General features: G+C 45.2%; 1 protein-coding gene across 6 annotated transcripts in view; it reads left to right on the top strand.

Moving 5' to 3' along the window:
* The first annotated feature begins 41 nt into the window (after window positions 1-41).
* Window positions 42-18,496, top strand: part of KIN (Kin17 DNA and RNA binding protein) — a 46,389-nt gene continuing 27,934 nt past the window's right edge. For all 6 annotated transcript variants that reach the window (XR_004343831.1, XR_004343832.1, XR_004343830.1 and 3 more), the window contains exons 1-7: window positions 42-202; window positions 6,123-6,217; window positions 9,959-10,002; window positions 10,086-10,208; window positions 11,032-11,213; window positions 14,274-14,322; window positions 15,299-15,356. Coding sequence is in view for 3 of the 6 variants with exons in the window: in XM_030321125.1 (XP_030176985.1) it covers window positions 89-202; window positions 6,123-6,217; window positions 9,959-10,002; window positions 10,086-10,208; window positions 11,032-11,213; window positions 14,274-14,322; window positions 15,299-15,356 (665 nt within the window). In the remaining 3 variants the exon portion in view is untranslated. The remainder of the gene's footprint in view (window positions 203-6,122; window positions 6,218-9,958; window positions 10,003-10,085; window positions 10,209-11,031; window positions 11,214-14,273; window positions 14,323-15,298; window positions 15,357-18,496) is intronic.

The raw sequence follows: 18,496 nt of genomic DNA, 5'->3' as shown, positions 1-18,496 counted from the left end.
GGTATTTGTCCCGCCCCCGCCCCAGTCAGCTTCATTCCGCTTCCGGTTGGCCGGGCGCTTCAGCGAAGTTGTCGCTACCGCGGTCGCGATGGGCAAGTCAGATTTCCTTACCCCTAAGGCCATCGCCAACAGGATCAAATCCAAGGGGCTTCAGAAGCTGCGCTGGTATTGCCAGATGTGCCAGAAGCAGTGCCGGGACGAGGTAAGCGGTCCTGGATGGGGCCCCAAGCGGGGCCCTGCTGGAAATCCAGGTTCAAGTCCCTGACGCTGGGGTGAGGGAGTGGAACTTCGGGGTTCTGGTCGTGTGGGTTCTGCGCTGGGCGAGTCAGCTACTCAACTCGGTACCGCCATCCTGACCTGCAGCGTTTATCTAGGGGAACCAGTGATCTTTGACGCCTCATTCCTCCACGATCTTCCGCCAAAAAGAAATGAAATAGGAGGCTTCGCAGCTCTCGTAGACGGGGTGCTACTCGAGCTGTCATAAAACGGGGGCGTTGAATGGTGCAGTGCCCGATGCTCGGGGAATGACCGTAACAGTCATCTCTGACTTGACGTGACTCCAGAGAAACAAGGTGATCGGGATTCACCCCTCTTTTCGGGATCAGATGAAAAAGGACAGCTGAGCTCTGGCACACTACTCATCTAACAAGCATTTATTGAGCGCCTACAGTGTGCCAGGCCCAGGATATTACTCCCTGTGGTGACGATCGTGGACTGGAGGCCAGACTGTCAGAATTCTGAATCCTAGCGGCGCCACTTGCTAGCTGTGTAGGCTTGGGCAAGTTACTCACATTCCCCCTGCCCGTTTGCTTATCTGTAAAGTGGGAATAAGAATTGTACCTACCGGGAAGATTGTGAGCTTTAAGTCAGTGAATGATGTGTACCCAAGGGGTCTTGGGGCAGATCTTGAAAAGGTTTGTATGCCGTCCAGCGGCGTTTGTACGTTTTCACATTAGTGAGGTGGATGACGAAGCCCCTTGAAGAATTGAGAGCAGGCTAGCGACAGGGTCGTATTTTTCCTCCGGAGATTGAATTGGATTGGGTAGGTGCAGCGGAACATTGGGTAATTGGAATAATCCACTCCAGTGTTTTCTGCAGGCGAGGGATGAGATGCTTAAGTAGGACTCACGTTGACTGACAGTGAAACAGTTAACTCTTTTTTCATTTGTCTCCAGTTCTCCCCCCCCCCTTTTTTTTTTTCAACGTTTATTTATTTTTGGGACAGAGAGAGACAGAGCGTGAACGGGGGAGGGGCAGAGAGAGAGGGAGACACAGAATCGGAAACAGGCTCCAGGCTCTGAGCCATCAGCCCAGAGCCTGACGCGGGGCTCGAACTCACGGACCGTGAGATCGTGACCTGGCTGAAGTCGGACGCTTAACTGACTGCGCCACCCAGGCGCCCCTCTCCCCCCCCTTTTTAATGTTTATTTAGAGAGAGAGAGAGAGAGAGAGAGAGAGTGAGCACACAAGCGGGGGAGTGGCAAAGACACACACACACACACACACACACACACACGGAATCCAAAGCAGGCTTCTGGCTCTGAGCTGTCAGCACAGAGCCCGACGTGGGGCTTGAACTCGTGAACGGCGAGATCATAACCTGAGCCAAACCTGAATTCTTAACCAACTGAGCCACCCAGGTGCCCCGTCAGTTTCTTTTTTTTTTTTTTTTTTAAGTTTTATTTATTTATTTTGAGAGAGAGAGAGAGAGCACACAAGCAGGGGAAGAGCAGAGAGAGAGGGAATCCCAAGCAGGCTCTGCACCATCAGCATGGACCCTGATGCAGGGCTCTAACTCATAAACCATAAGATCGTGACCTGAGCCAAAATCCGGAGTCAGATGCTTAACTGACTGAGCCACCCAGGCGCCCCTCCCGTTCTTTCTTTCTAACAGTCAAGGTGAAATTCTCGCACAGAAAACTAGAGACAAATACCACGAACATTTGTATCTCCATTACCCGTATTGAACATTTTAAGAAACTCGCCTAGCCTTACTTGTTTCAGACATATTTTAAAGTCAGTTGCAAGCATCTAGGACATTTCATCTCTAAATACTTAAGTATGCTTCTCTAAGATATTTGGGTATTTTTCTACGTAGCCACAATATATGTCATCACACATAAAAAAAAAGTAATACAAGTTCCTTTATGTCGTCTGACACACAGTCCATATTCACATTTTCATCACTTGTTCCCACAAACGCTTTTTAAAAGTTTTTTTTATTTCGGGGCACTGGGTGGCTCAGTCGGTTGAGCGTCCGACTTTGGCTCAGGTCATGATCTCGCGGTCTGTGAGTTCGAACCCCGCGTCAGGCTCTGTGCTGACAGCTCAGAGCCTGGAGCCTGTTTCAGATTCTGTGTCTGTCTCTCTCTCTGACCCTCCCCTGCTCACTCTCTGTCTCTGTCTCTCCAAAATGAATAAACGTTAAAAAAAATTTAAAAAACAATAAATAAAGTCATGGACCATAGGGGCGCCTGGGTGGCTCAGTCAGTTGAGCGTCCGACTTCGGCTCGGGTCATGATCTCACGGTCCGTGAGTTTGAGCCCCGCATCCGGCTCTGTGCTGACAGCTCGGAGCCTGGAGCCTGCTTCGGATACTGCGTCTCCCTCTCTCTCTCTCTGCCCTCCCCCACTTGTACTCTTTCACTCTGTCTCTCTCAAAAATAAATAAACATTAAAAAAAAAAATTTTTTTTTAAGTTTTTGTTAAAACCAAGACCCAATCAAAAGCCATGGATCGGATTTGTTATTAGGGCTTAAAAAAAATAAACTGTTTTTTCTAGAGCAGTTTTAGCTTTACAGCAATGATGAGCGGAAGGTCCAGAGATCTCCCGTACACACCCCATCCCCACATTTGTACAGTTTCCCCATTATCAGCATTTGGCAACAGACTAGTGCTTCACATCTTCACCACCAAAGCCTACAGTTGGCAGTGGGGTTCCCTCCTGATGTCGGACATTTCTCCGGTTTTGAACAAATGTGTGTAATGGCATACATCCATTATCATCTCACAGAGAAGAGTTTCATTGCCCTAAAAATGTGAGTAATTAGGGCTTTTGATCCTCTCTCATTCCTAAACGGAATATAGAATCCACTTCCCTCGCCCTTGCTCCCGCCCCCTTGCGACTCCGTTGTTTTTCTTTTTTTTCCAATTAATTTTTTTTTTAATTTTTTTTAACGTTTTATTTATTTTTGAGACAGGGAGAGACAGAGCATGAACAGGGGAGCGTCAGAGAGAGGGAGACACAGAATCCGAAGCAGGCTCCAGGCTCTGAGCTGTCAGCACAAAGCCCGACGCGGGCCTTGAACTCACGGACCGTGAGATCATGACCTGAGCTGAAGTCGGCTGCTTAACCGACTGAGCCACCCAGGCGCCCCATCTAATTAATTTTTTACTAGTATAGCTGTCACGCGTTACCCACATGTTAGTTACAGTGGTTTCCTCTGCACAACGTAATTTATGCCGTTTGCTGTGCGCGTCACAAGTGTGGCTCCCACCTGTCACCCCGCAACACTGTCACCATACCTGCCATCGACCGTACTTCCTGCACAGTTCTCTCCATTCCATCACCAGAGGCCTCTCTCTCTCCCTTCCCTTCACGTGTTTGCCCAGCGCCTCTCCTTGCCGCCTACAGCCGTCAGCTTATCCTCTGTATTTATAGGTCTGATTGTGTTTTTGTTTTTGTTTTGTATTTTTTTGAGAGAGAACGTGCGTGTGCATGCCTGCATGAGCCAGGGGAGAGGGGCAGAGGGAGAGAGAGAATTTCTGATGTTTTATTTATTTATGAGAGAGAGACAGAGGGTGAGCAGGGGAGGGGCAGAAAGAGAGGGAGACACAGAATCCGAAGCAGGCTCCAGGCTCCGAGCTGTCAGCACAGAGCCCGACATGGGGCTCGAACCCACGAACCATAAGATCCTCACCTGAGCCGAAGTCGGACGCTTAACTGACTCAGCCACGTGATCGCCTCCCCCCCCCCCGCCCCCCCCGCCCCGAGAGAGAGAATTTCAAGCAGCCTCCACACCCAACACGGAGCCCAGTGCAGGGCTCTGCCTCAGGATGGCGAGATCACAACCTGAGCCCAAATCCAGAATCCGACACTCAACCGACTGAGCCACCCAGGAGCCCGTTACTCTTTTGTTTTGAAGGTTCCACATATAGGTGAAGTCATAGGAAATTTGTCTTTATCTGAGTTATTTCACTTAGCAAAACACCCTTGAGGCCCATCCATATTGTGACAAATGGCAAGATCTCGGTCCTTTCCTGTAGGCTGAGTAATATTCCGTTGTGTGTGTCTTCTTTATCCGTTTATCTGTCAATGTACACTCGAGTTGGTATCTTTGCTAATTCAGTTTTTCTGACGTTGACTCTCTACTGGGCCAGTAACTGCCCTGGAGCGTTCCCACTTTCTGATATGAAACAATGAAGTTTTCTTGTGGTTGTCTTTGACCCTCCTTCTCTAACTTACAGTTCTATAAACTGGAACTTGGAGCTGAAGGCTTGATTCGGATCAGGTTAAATATTTGGGGGAAGACGACTTGATAGGTGGTCCTGCGGGTTTCGTATCGCATCGCACAAGGAGGCCCGTAATGGCTGCTAGTGCTAAGATGACTGAGTGAAGAGGACGGTAATGTTAGAAAGGAATATTTTCCCTCTCGCAAGAGCGAGCAGATAGTAAGGAATACATCTAGTTTACCATCAACCTTTTCCTTCGGTGTTTTAGCATCCTTGCTTGAGTCTATTATTTCCTTAAGAGCTGCAAAGTGGTTATTTTTCTGTATTTCTCAGAATTTATTATTGGCTGCCATTCTTATGTAAGGCTGAGCTCTTTCTCATTAACTGGAGCTGTTTGGTTATCCTCAAACACAGGTTGTATGGCAAAAGGAGGATAACTGCTTAACTCTTTTCCTTCAGTTACCGATTTCAGAGTAAGACACTTGTGGCGATTCTGTGCCGTTTGCTCTCAACTCTGCGCATCGACTCCCCTGCCTGGGAGGGTGGCCTGCAGGAGGAGAGGTTGACCCCTCCAAGTTCCCTTTCGTCTCCCTCTCTCTCAGTATTGGAAGACTGAGGGGAAGGAGGTCGGATCCAGAGTATTCCCCTCCTGCCCATCCACTCTCATGGGTTTCTAGAATTTACTGGCCTCATTTTGTTTTCATTTCAGTGACTGATTTTTAACCTACGGGAATTTGCACTGGTTTTGCATTCATGAGACCAACACCAAGTTTCCTTTTAGGTACTTGCGAGTGAGAGTAGTGCACGGGTGGAACACAGTTGAGGCGAGCATCGTGTCAGTCGTCTGTGGGTGACTGAGGGTGAGGCAGCTAAGCGAGATGGGGTGTTGACATCGGGCCAGTGGCGTGAGACCAGACGGGGAGACGAGAGAGGCGGTGTTAGGGAGGCCGAGTGGACTTAGTGGTAAGTCCCTGGCCTGGGTGACCGGGCGTGGGACAGAACTGTTCACTGACACGGAGAACACGGCGGGAGAGGCCCAGTTTTCATCGCCGGTGCTGGCGGAGAATCAGCTGTAAATGCTAAGTCGCGTAGATACAAAGTCAAAACTTGTCATTTTTTTTATAGTCACCTGAAGAAGGTGCAGATTTAGTATATTTAACACGAGGTTTCTGTAGTGTGCCGTTATCCCATGAGATTTAACATGACATTTCTGTAATATGCCATAACGTATTTTGGATAATGAAGTGAAGTAGAGAAAAGTGAGTGAAATTCACTAACGGCCCATTTTACTTGGTTACGTTTCCCCAACCACTTACATCACCCTACACGTAGTAGATGTTCAATAAAATTGGGTAAATGGATTTAAAAAACAAAATCACTCTTCAGTTCCCGTGCCCTGCCCTGTCTCTTAGTAACGTCGGCTTGCCACGAGCTTTCTGTCTCTTTAATCTCCTGGGATTATCCCTTGAGGGGCAGTGTTACATAACTCAACCTCATAAAAAACGTTTTAAAAAAGATGATAGTGTGCTTAAAGCTAGTGATTTTCTCTTTTTCTTTTCTTGTTACAATTTATTATCACAGAGGGGCTTTTTATGGTTAACTAAATACTTCTGTTTAGGGCCCATTATGATGACCTAAATCAGAACTTAACCACTACTTAATGTTTTGTAGAATGGCTTCAAGTGTCATTGTATGTCCGAATCTCACCAGAGACAACTACTGTTGGCTTCAGAAAATCCTCAGCAGTTTATGGATTACTTCTCCGAGTAAGTAACTTGAAGACATCCTTATCTCATAAGCTTTGTTGAGTTGGACATGTAGTACATATGCTTAAAAATGTGTATATTGGGAGCTCTGTCTGTTCCTTCCACATTAACAGGATAGCTCTGCTATCCTGTGCTCAGGTTTTGTTTTCCTCTGACAATTTGTCACAGTATGAAATTGTTACAGAAGTGTTTCTCACAATTCAGCCTTGCTCTCCCAACACAAAAAAACTCTCTTTCACTCTAACTCGGTTGTGGCTCAGAGCACGGCTCTGGAATCCGACTGCCTGCCTGTAAGCCCTGCAAACCCAGGCTTCTCCCTTCGCGGGCTGCGTGACTCTCGCCGAAGCACTTACGTTTGTCTGTGCTTCTGTTTCCCCATCTGTGAAATGGGACTAAAAACAGCACCCTCTTCCAGGCGTTTTCTTTATTTCATAGAAAGATTAATGAGTTAATGGTTTTAAAGAGTTTAGAAAAGTATCGAGTACTTGATTAATATTAGCTACTAATTATTATTGCTATTAATATTTAGTCTTAAGTCTGTCTGTCTCTTTCTTTCCCAAGTTCTGGACCTTTTGGCCTTAGGACCCCTTTTCACCCTTAAAAATTCTTGAAGAGCCTCAAAGAGCTTTTGTTTGTGATTGATACCGATATATTGATACTTGTGAGTTAGGGATTAAAAATGAAAAAAAAATGAAGCGTATTTATTATCTCACTTAAAATGATAATAAATCTAGGAGTGTTAGTAAGAAAATAAAATAATAAAAAAATAATAATAAATCTATTAAGTGTTAAAATAAATAATTTTTTAATAAAAATTAACTATATATTCCAAAACAAACAAAAACAATAGGAATAGCTTTGCTTCAGATTTTTACAAATCTCTTCAGGGTCTGACTACTAGGAGACAGCTGGATTCTACAACCGCTTCTGTATTCAATTGTCTGTTTCAACATGTTTTGGGTAAAGCACATAAAGAAAGGCCACCCTGTTCATAGATGTCTGGTTGGAACAGGGGAATACTTTAATAGCCTTTTTCGGATAATTTTGGATGTTCTTTGATGCAACATCAAAACACAACAACGTGGTAGTTTCTTCAAGATTAGCTGCAGCGTGGATTCTGGAACCGTGTCAGGGAACTTTTGTGCGCTATTACATTATGATCCCTCGATCTTTCACTTTAGATGGAGCTTGTCCCCACGCATGGTTTTATGTCATCATGCACTGGTCATTTGGAAAATATTGGTTCACCGAGTGTTCCGAATGGTGACACGTTTTGTTGCATAGTAGCGTAAAATCATACTTTTTAATGTTATCAGTGTCATCGGAAAGGTCCTTTAGTATTGGGAGGGACGTCAGACTCACGGTGGCCGATGCCAGTTTACCAGATTTAATTTTTTGCCGGAAAGCTCACATTTTATCGTCGGCAACAAATGATAAACAAATGTCAGCTGTTTTCCTTGACGTGACAAGGCTCACTTTGCTTATTTTTGACCAAATGTCTACGAAATACCCGATTTTGAATAACCGTAGTTGATCGGTCCGTCATCCTTTCAAGTAGCAGTGGTGCGCGGTGACAGAGGTAGTTCTGTGCGTGGCTCAGACCATCGCACGAGTGCTGCGCTCAAGACAAGCCCCAGGCGGCGGTGGAAGTGCTGCGTTCCCGAGCCCGTCCCAGCGCACAGGGTATGAGATGGAGCCCCGCAGGCTGAGATTTAGTGCTGTCCCACCGCCCCGTCAAGGACGTTCTTGGTGAAACCAGCATTGATTCTCACCGCAAGCGCGTGTCCGTGAAGAATACTCTGGCTGCCTGTGCAGGCTGGCCTCGCTGCCCACTGCCCTGACTTGGCTAAGACGCCAGCAGGTGTCCCCTGTGTGGCTTTTGTGCCATCAACGCAGGTAACACGGTGAAAAAGGCCAAAATTGTTTATCTGTGAACCACACGAAACCACCTCGATTACCATGGGGCTGCACGAGCCACATTTGGGGAAATATCATCCTGGCAAGAGCCGTCTACACTGGGCTTTTCCTCTCCGCCCCCTTTTACTGCATCCACGTAGCTGCCCAGTTTCCATCTTGCTCTTTATCTTTCTTCAGTGGATAACGCTCTTAACTACCCACAAACATCTCTCTGTTTTCCATTCTTTGCTGGCTTTCCTCCCCCTCCTCCTCCTCCTCCTCCTCCTCCTCCTCCTGCTGCCAGCTTGCTTCCTTAGCCCCTCTTCCTTTCCTCCCAGCTCCTCCAATGCAGGAATGTTCCTCAGGGTGTCCGCTCGGCTTCCTTCAGTCCACATTACCCAGGCTCCAAGAGTTCTGTCATTCTTCCAGCTGTTCCCTTTGTGTTGGGTGACTCCTCAGTCTTACTCTTCATTCCTGATTATCTGTCCTAAGTTGTAGATTTTTTTTTTCCCCTGGGCAGTTGTAATCTATATTTCTGAAGGCTCTCCCGAAGCCAACATTTTAAAGCCAAGCACGGTACTCTGTCCACCACGCCTATCGTGGGCTGGCTGACAATACCTACTCGGAATGCTAAGCTGGGGCTTCCCTGTTGTTGATTCTCCTCTACGGTGTCCTTTAAACTCACCTCCTCGCCATTCTGCCAGCCCTAGTCATCATTCTCATCATGTGTCACCTAAATTAATTCCGTGACTTCCTCACTGATCTCCCGGCCGCAGCTTCTGTCCCTCCTGTCCGTGTTTTACGCCCATGGTTCACAAACCGCCACGTGCGTCAGAATCACTGTGAGGGCTTGTGACAACAGTGGCAGATTCTGATTCCGTAGATCTGGGCTGGGGCTGGAGACGTGCTGTTTCTATCAAGTTCCCAGGTAGTGTTGATGCTACTGTTGTAGGGACCACACTTGGAGAATTCTTGTTCTGTCTTCCCCAGGACTGTCTTTCTAGATCACAGATTTTCACAGACTAACTCCTAAGTAAATTATTTGGTGCTTTGCCACTGCCTGCATAAAACCCACCCTCTTGAGCATGACATTCGAGGTACTTCAAAGATCAGCCCCGCCATTATTTTCCAGCTGTGTCCTCCACCCCTGCCCTGTTCTTCTGTTCTGTCCCACCATGTCCCTCCTTTCTGTCTACTCACAATGTTAGCTCAGTGAGATCATCATTTCCCAGACGTGATGCTTCCGTGTTTCTCTGCCAGCTGGGAGTGGCCTTCTCTTCCTCTCCACCTATAAGGTCTGATGTCTACTTCCCCGCCCACGTTAAAGATCGCCAGCGGGCATCCCTCAACTCCGTGACATTGTGCTACATCTCTTTTGCAGTTCGCCTCGTGTTATGATTGGTTCCGCTAGATTGGAACCTGGGTCAAGATTTAGGTTTTATTCACCTGTGTTTACCCAGCACATAACAAAGTGTATTCCGTGCAGAGGGACACATTGAGTACCAGTTTCACGTGGAATCAGGGAAGCTTTGTTATCGTCGGAAGAATGGTTTTTTTATGCCACGCTCAGTCACGCTAAGAGACTTCACGGAGGAACCTTTCTAGACCCGTGGAGTCACTTGTGCTGTGGTTGCTCCGCCAAGCCTGGAAGTCTCAACTCCAAACTGACCTGTAAACTGAAATCCTCGAAAGCTGTAAACTTTCGGGATTCCTTCCCTTTTCAGTTCTTAAGGGTTCCTAACAGGTAGTCACATAGAGGTGTCATATATCATTTGGGCATTCACACTGTATGGTGGCTTTGTATTTGTAGAATTACCTTAATGCTTTCCTTCCTTTCCTTACTAGGGAATTCCGAAATGACTTTCTAGAACTTCTCAGGAGACGCTTTGGTAAGCATCTGGGTATTGTGCACACAATAACTTCCTAATCCGTAAACCTGCTCCGGGTTGACGGTGTGCTGTTTTGTTCTCAGGCACTAAGAGAGTCCACAACAACATCGTGTACAATGAGTATATCAGCCACCGGGAGCACATCCACATGAATGCCACCCAGTGGGAGACTCTGACTGATTTTACCAAGTGGCTGGGCAGAGAAGGTGAGAATAAGACAGGATCTGAGCAGCTGTTGCGTGGCTCGGGGGCAGAGACAGAATTGTCACGGTTTCTGTGTACATTTACGAAAAGAGGGCGAGCAGGGCAGTTAAAAACTGGCGGAGGGGAGCATAATCTTCCAGGACTGATTTTGTGTGTTCCACCCGAACGCGAGCATCTGGGACGGTTCTTTTGACAGGGCCCGGATTTATCACCAGCACATCCTCTCATTCGGGTTAAGGGTTATTACCAGTCTTCCCCCTCTTACGCCCCCGTATTCATTTTACTTTCTGAGGCTTTTGTTACCCCCGTGCAAGGAGCTTTTTAAAAATTTGCTGCAGCTTTTTCCATTTCTAATCTTCATAGGATGAACTTGGAGGGAGAGGGCAAGGAGCCGTGACATGTATCACATACTCACTGTGTTACTTGATTCCATTTTACGGGGCAAATTTCTATTAAGTTAGTAGAATATCATGTACTCGTCGGATGTTAAATACTTAGACACAGTTAAATAATTACTAAGCAAGATGATACTTTCCTGTATTTCCCTGGCGTACATAGTTGACTTAGCCCAGGTAGTTAAAAATCAGAATAATTTTTTCTGTTCAAGGAGATAAAGTATCCCACTTAAAATGTCTAAATGTTATCAACTGTGAGTATGGAAAATCCATGGGCCGCATGAATTTGTGTATTTGAATGTGTTTGAATAGTGTATTTGAATGAATAAGTACATGACGCAGAGATGGAACGCATTTATATTTTCCTTTAGTTTTGGTTGTGTACGAGTTTACCTGTTTTTTTGTTTGTTTGTTTGTTTTTCTTTTTAAGGCTTGTGCAAGGTGGATGAGACGCCGAAGGGCTGGTATATTCAGTATATCGACAGGGACCCAGAAACTATCCGCCGGCAACTGGAACTGGAGAAAAAGAAGAAGCAGGACCTTGATGATGAAGAGAAGACAGCCAAGTTTATTGAAGAACAAGTGAGAAGAGGTCTGGAAGGGAAAGAACAGGTGGGCAGCAGTGTCATTCAGGGAGGCAATGGGAAAAGGTCTCAAGAATCAAAATTTTTAAGCATCGAGTTGAGTTGGGCAGATGCTGTTCCTTACTGAAGAGGAGAATGTGCATGACGGAGTCTAAAAGGCCAGCTTCTGGAGTCGAGGCCAGCCTGGGTCCCGTCTCTGACTTACTGACTCTTGATCTTATAGAATTCTATAGTTCTAAACCTCAGCTTCCTTATGGCTAAGGTGCAGGTGATAACTAGTGGGGGAGACACAGCAGATGACATTACTCGGCCGTAATTAGCGCGATGCTGGAGTTAAACACAGTGTGGGAACCTAGGTGCCAGCGCCTGCCCCAGCCTGGGCAGGATGTAGACTGTTTGAATCAGGCAGATACAACCTGTGGGCCTGAAGAATCAACAGGCCGAACCCAGGTAAATGGGGAGACAGGGCATGGGGAAGGTGGTTCAGGTATTAGAATAACTAGAGGAGGGCATTTATTTTAACAAATATTTATTGGGTACCCTCTGTGTGCCGGGCCTTCTTCTAGGTACTGGGGAGAGAGCAGTAAACAAAAGATAAAAACTCCCTGCCTCATGGTGCTTCCATACCAAAAGTTGTGTGTGTGTAGGAAAGTATAGCCTGTGACATAGGTGGCGCTCCTAGCCATTTAGTATTTTAAAAACTTTTTTGTGCGGGGTGCCTGGGTGGCTCAGTCAGTTGAGCGTCCGACTTCGGCTCAGGTCATGATCTCGTGGTCTGAGGGTTTGAGCCCCACGTCAGGCTCTGTGCTGGAGCCTGCTTCGGATTCTGCGTCTCCCTCTCTCTCTGCCCCTCCCCTGCTCATGCTCTGTCTCTCTCTCTCTCTGTCAAAAATAAACATTAAAAAAAAAAAAAAAAACTTTATTGTGGTATAAGATACATGTGCTGAAGTGTATGATGTGCATTAATCTTAAGGTTACAGCTTAGTGGAATTTTACATATGGATGGATGGATGGATGGATAGTAGATGGACAGATAGCTTATGAAATGACCACCCAGCTCAAGATACAGAACATTTTCAGTGTCATACTCATTCCCAGTTAATATTCCCTGTTCCCCAGGAAGGAACCGGTGTTCTGATGTGCCACTCTTAATTACTTGCCAGTTTGTTCTTGAACTTCGTCGAAGTTCATACGAACTTCGTCATACGGTACGCTCTCTCTGTGTCTGGCTTCTTTAACTCAGACAGAATGTTCTTTATGTTTACTGCACCTGTGTCCTTTCCTACCAGTGTTTCACCCTTTTTAAAATTGATGTGTATCCATTTTATGAATATCACACAATTGATCCATTGTCCTGCTGAGAAACATGTAGCTTGTTTTCAGGATTTGGCTATTATGAATACAGCTGCTCTGATCATTAACGTGCGTGTCTTGTAGAAGCTGTTTATTACAGAGTGACGCAGGAAGGAAAAGGCAATAAGAAAGTAAAGATCCATTTATGAGTCAACTTTTATACCATGTTAATTGACCTTGATGAGTGGGTGGCTGTGTGTGTGTAATACGGTGCTGCTTTCATATGCATGTATTTACGCCATCTTTTAGGAGTTTTCTGTATTAAAATAGAAACAATGTTTAAAGCCCTGTAGTTGTAAAATTTAACCCCTGCCTAAGATTGAAAAAACTTTTTATTCTTGAAATTCTTTTACCTTTTTAAAATTTAGACCTCTGAGGGCACCTGGGAGGCTCAGTCGGTTAAGCATCTGACTTTGGCCCAGATCATGATCCTGCGGTCCGTGAGCTTGAGCCCCCTGTCGGGCTCTGTGCTGACAGCTCAGAGCCTGCTTCAGATTCTATGCCTCCCTCTCTCTCTACCCGTCCCCCACTCATGCTCTGTCTCTCTCTGTCTCTGAAAAATGAATAAACATTAAAAAAAAAAAAACCTTTAAACCTCTGGGGGCATCTGGGTGGCTTAGTCAGTTAAGCATGTGACTCTTCGTTTCGGCTCATGGCACGATCTCATGGTTTGCAAGTTTGAGCCTCACATTGGGCTCCGCGCTGACAGTGTGGAGTCTCCTTGGGATTCTCTCTCTCTGCTCCTTCCCTGCACTCTCTTTCTCTAAAAAACAAATAAGCTTTAAAATAAAATGAAAATAAAATTTAAAGTTCTGTTTTCAGTGGAGGGAAAATTATAATTTCCTATTGTGGAAATTAAGAAGTATCACATCTTGTGCAGAGGAACATGGTTTACCTTTTGGAATAGCGTTGTTTTGTAACATTTTTGCTTAATTCCATTAAGACCTTCAAGTTAATTCATACTTTCCAGGTATAAATAACATCTTCCAGTAAAAGAAGTCCTACTGATCAGTGCTTCCTCATTCCACACTTAAACATGTCTTTTGTAAGATGTTAATGGACATTGCCTAAGGAAAGAATATCTCAGCTAGATCTCAAGAACATCTTTTTTTAACGTTTTATTTATAAGAACATCTTTTCTGTTAGTAGAAACCACAGTTAACATTTATCAAACACTCTTGCAGGCATGATGCTAAGTGTTTCCTTTATATCGTATTTAACCCTTATGATACCTCTGAATATGCACGTTATCCCTGTTTTAAAGGTAGAATAGTTGAAGCATAAGGGAGATTGCGAGATTGGCAGGCGACAGAGCCAATACCGTGCAGAGGTGGGTTTTACCTGCACTTCTTCCTGAGTTCGTCTTAGACTCTCGATCTTAACAGTAAACCATCCCACAATATAGAAAGGTTTTGTTTTTTTAAGGTAATCCTCTAGGTAAAACTTTTAAAGTTTATTGTTTTATGTTTCCATTTTAAATTGTAGCAGGAAGACAGATGTAGGTAAACTTCTGCAGTTTGGTCCAGAGAAGTCACTTTCTCCCCGCTTTGGAATAGTGCTCAGTGGAAGGATGTTTGCAGTGCGCGTCATTTCTTGGCTAGGATCTTAATCACCTTGCACTTGTATTTGGAGCTGCCTTGCAACAATGGGTAGGAAGTCAGCACCTGGGCCTACTGAGTACTGATGGCAAATGCACTACAAACCAAAGCTTTACACTCTTTTTTTTTCCTTTTAGGAGGCTCCTGTTTTTACGGAATTAAGCAGAGAAAATGATGAAGAAAAAGGTAGTTTTACTTTTTTTTTTCTTCTTCTAATATGGATGCTTTCCTATCGGCCCTGCCAAAAACTAGCAACAGGTTTGGGAGCAAGACCTGTACTGTGTCTGGATCGCACTGTTCTCTCCCATATGTGAAAAAGTTGTAACGATGAACCGGGTAGGATGCCTTCAGCTACAAGTAAGAAAACTGACCAAAGGGAGCCTCAGTAGTAAGGAAATAGCTTGCTCTAACAAGAGTCCCAGGGGCAGGGTGGTTCCGGACGCCAGGCCATCGGTCAGCAGCGGGACACGAGGTAGCTGTGGGCACTTCCGGCCATTGTATGTAGACCCAGCATTGTCCAGAGGATGACAGAGGGCATCTCTTCTAGAGTCCCCTGTGAGCCAGGAAACTTTACCTAGAAGACACTCCTCCAGCCAGCAGACTTCCTTCGGAATGTCACTGGCCAGACCCTATCAGCCTCCATGTCAAAGGCAGTCCCTGGGAAAGGAAGCGGGATTATTTTGATTGTTTTAGAGCAAAAGAACCTTATAAATCCTCCCCCCCACCTCTGCCCCCCCCTCCCCCCCGCCTCCTAATCCCAGCACTTTGAGCATTAGGTTTTCAACATGCAAATTTACAGAGGATACAGACACAGTGTGAGAAGTGTGAACACCTAAACAAAATTGGAGTCCTGTCCCCTTAGCAAGGGCAGAAGGGGACAGTGGAGGTGGAGAACAGCCAAGGCAGCCTTTCCCAGCTCTGAGCATCTGCCCAGTGCGCTTCTCTGCAGGAGTTTATCATCTCTGGGTAGGAGCATTCCAGCTCTCGTTCATGCCGACCATCCGGGAACTTCTGTGTAGATGTGGTGTGGTATCTTATCTGAGAAGTGTTATAATTTCCCTGAAATATATACGTATATGTGTATAAATGAAGTGTGTGTGCGTGTGTAGGAAATGAAATGTGTAAAATACGCAAAAAACTATAGCACTGTTTTTTCTTCCAGTTACATTCAATTTGAATAAAGGAGCATGTAGTTCAGCAGCAACATCATCCAAATCAAGGTGAGCTACGTGAATAGGTATCTTAGAACTGGAGGATTTCTGTGAAATGTTGATGACTACATTTTAAAAGCTGCAGTATTGTGGGTGTTTTTTTTTTCTTTTTCTGGTTGTAATTTTCTTCTTTGTTTTGTTTTTGTTTGGTGGTTGTTGTGTTTTTCAGCAACTGTTTTTTTTCCCTGATTTGCCTATGATGATATGATTCCCCCTTTTGAGGAAAGGCCTACTCTGATCACGTGCTTCCCATGACACATCTTTGTCTCTCTGGGAGTCCTTCTCCACTTAATAATTCTTTCTGTGCTACTGCGGTGCTATTTGGTTTTCTTTTTCCTTTTTTTCTTTTCTTTTGCTATTTGTTTTTCTATCAGAGCCCACGTCTCAAGTTTAAATATTAGCCGGAGTATACAGTTTTTGTTCTGTCTACCGTATTAACATCTTGTGAGAATAGAGACGAAGTCATTCGCCTAACTTCTCAGCACCTAGTACAGTGTAAATACCCTGGTCAGCACTCAGTGACGACTGCCTTCTGGGCTACGCGATGTAGTAACAGAATGGGGCTTGCCAGCTTTTTCTGGGAAAGGCCCTACAGTAAATAGTTTAGACATCATTGGCCATATGTCTTTGTCACAACCACTTAGCTGCTATCGGAGCGAGAAAGCAGCCAGAGACAATATGTAAACAAGCGATCGTGGCTGTATTCCAGTAAAATCTTATTTATAAACACAGGCAGCAGGCTGCATCTGCCCCTTAGGTTGTAGTTTGCCAAGTCCTGGAACAGCATGTAGTCAGGTACTTCTCACTTTTCACGTTCTCTTCTCTTGCAGTTCTTAGACATTCTTTCACCACATCTCTGTTCACTATCTGTGATGCGCAATGTGTCCAGTTGTTTATAGAGATAAAAAAAATAAAAATAAAACAAGATATTCAGGAAGGCACCTCCTCCTGACACCTTCCCATTATCTACCAGAAATTAGTTTTGAGTTGGCCAATCTTTGTTATTTTACTTAGTATTTTACATATTGTTTATTGAAGACCTAACTCAGGTTTTCTGGTTAATTTATTAGGCGAGTGTTTCTTCACACGACGAAGTAAGTGGCGAGGAGAGTTGAAGGAACTAGACAGACTGAGGGAGCACGTAATACTGCTTCAGAATGGCTGGCCGGAGGTCTTCACTTCGGTCAAAATGTTTCAGGATTGACACCTACATTAGAGATCGCGAAGGAAGCGGTCAGCTGGGTTCTACACGTGGCACCCTTGAAAATTCTTTTCAAAGTAGTGGTCTGATAGGTCCCGGAAGACAGATTTAAATGTGTCAGATCACACGTTGCCTTATGGTTTTAGACCTGTACGTGTTTCCCTGCAATCTCCCTTATTATTTGTTATTCCCAAGTGTAGATAAATGTTAAACTTGGTCCCAGCGGCCCCCAAGCTGGCCTCTCTCGTGTTAGTTTTCTGTGGCTGCTGTAAATGACCATAAACCAAGTGTCCTGAGACAACAGGAATTTATTCTGTTTCTGGAAGCCAGAAGCGTGAAGTCCGAATCGCCGGCCGAGATCAGGCCACGTGCCGGGCGGTGCTTCCTCCGCGGGCCCTGGCGGGAATCCGTCCTTTGCCTCTTTCGGCTTCTGCTGGCTGCTGCCATCCCTCGGCTTGTGGCTGCACCCTTCAGTTTTCTTTTTTTTTTTAATGTTTTTTTTTTGTTTTATTTTTGAGACAGAGAGAGACAGAGCATGAACGGGGGAGGGACAGAGAGAGAGGGAGACACAGAATCGGAAGCAGGCTCCAGGCTCTGAGCCGTCAGCACAGAGCCAGATGTGGGGCTCGAACTCACAGACCGTGAGATCGTGACCTGGCTGAAGTCGGACGCTTAACCGACTGAGCCACCCAGGCGCCCCACACCCTTCAGTTTTCAAGAGCAGTGTCTTCACATCTCTCTTTGCCCCACCTTCACACCACCTTCTCTGTGTGCTAAATCTGCCTGTTTCCCTCTTGAAAGGATGCATAGAACCCATTCGGGCACCCCAGGATAGTCTCACCTCAGAATCTATAACCTAACCTCGTTTGCAAAGACCCTTTCCCAGTAAGGTCGCATGTATCAACTGCAGGGATGAGGACCGGTTATCTTTGGGGTCTGCCGTTTAGCCTCCTGTACCCCGACGCCAGGCTTTGATGTCCTTATAAAAGTAGTTTTATTTGACCAAGTTCTGTGTGTTCAGTCTCAAGTGTGTATACTGACACGTAAATGGCGTCACAGATAATACAATGTTAAGACTCATCTAAATTTCCTTTTTCTGAGATTATGGCCCATTTTTGTAGAGGTTGGGATTTATTTTCCTGTCGATTTATATCTCTGGTATAGCTAAAACTCAGAATGAATGAAGTGATCTAGATAGCAAAAATGGGTGTCTTAGGCTATACTGAGGCACGGAAGTAAGCCCTGCTCCTCCCGGCTTTGAACACAGGTTACTCGGTTCCCATTTCTCTTTTGGGGCTTCTCTTCTTTAATTGTGTTAGTTATTACTAACCGGTGGCAGAATTCTAGGGCCCTTCTAGAAGCGAACATTCCATTCGCAATCTGTCACTGTTCATTTCTTGCCTTGATTTTAGCCCCATCTTCACTGTCTCGGTTTGTCACCTTCTACTAGAACCTTTTTGGGGGAGGAGGGGTGTTATTGTGAGAGCAGCTAGTGGGAAGATTGAATGTAGTACACGGCTGAAAAAAAATGGACTCTTGCCTTTTACTTCACTGTCATTGAGAGTGATATTTAATTTCCTATGCTTCTGGCGATGTTAAATTCTTAAAATGATTTGTATAGGTTTTCTCTCTTGATTCTAAACAGTATTTTTAGGATAGGGATTATCACTTTCTTGAAAGCTTGGTAAAATACTGTGTTAGTGTCAGCAGGCGAGGGAATGCCTTTTACTACTGATTCGGTACTATTTAACACTTTTGTGACAGTCGTTAGTTTATTCAACTTTGCAATATAATCTTGATCATACGAATTTCAATAATTTGCATCATTTTTATTTTTCTAGACTATCCTTTTTATCTGGCCTCTCAAATTTACTGTCTGTTTTATTACTCTTTCAAAATACCAACTTTTTGGGGTGCCTGAGTGACTCAGTCGGTGAAGTGTCCAACT

Source organism: Lynx canadensis, chromosome B4 (assembly GCF_007474595.2).
Source record: "Lynx canadensis isolate LIC74 chromosome B4, mLynCan4.pri.v2, whole genome shotgun sequence".
Lineage (NCBI taxonomy): Eukaryota > Metazoa > Chordata > Mammalia > Carnivora > Felidae > Lynx > Lynx canadensis.
This window is presented reverse-complemented; position numbering and strand designations above follow the sequence as displayed.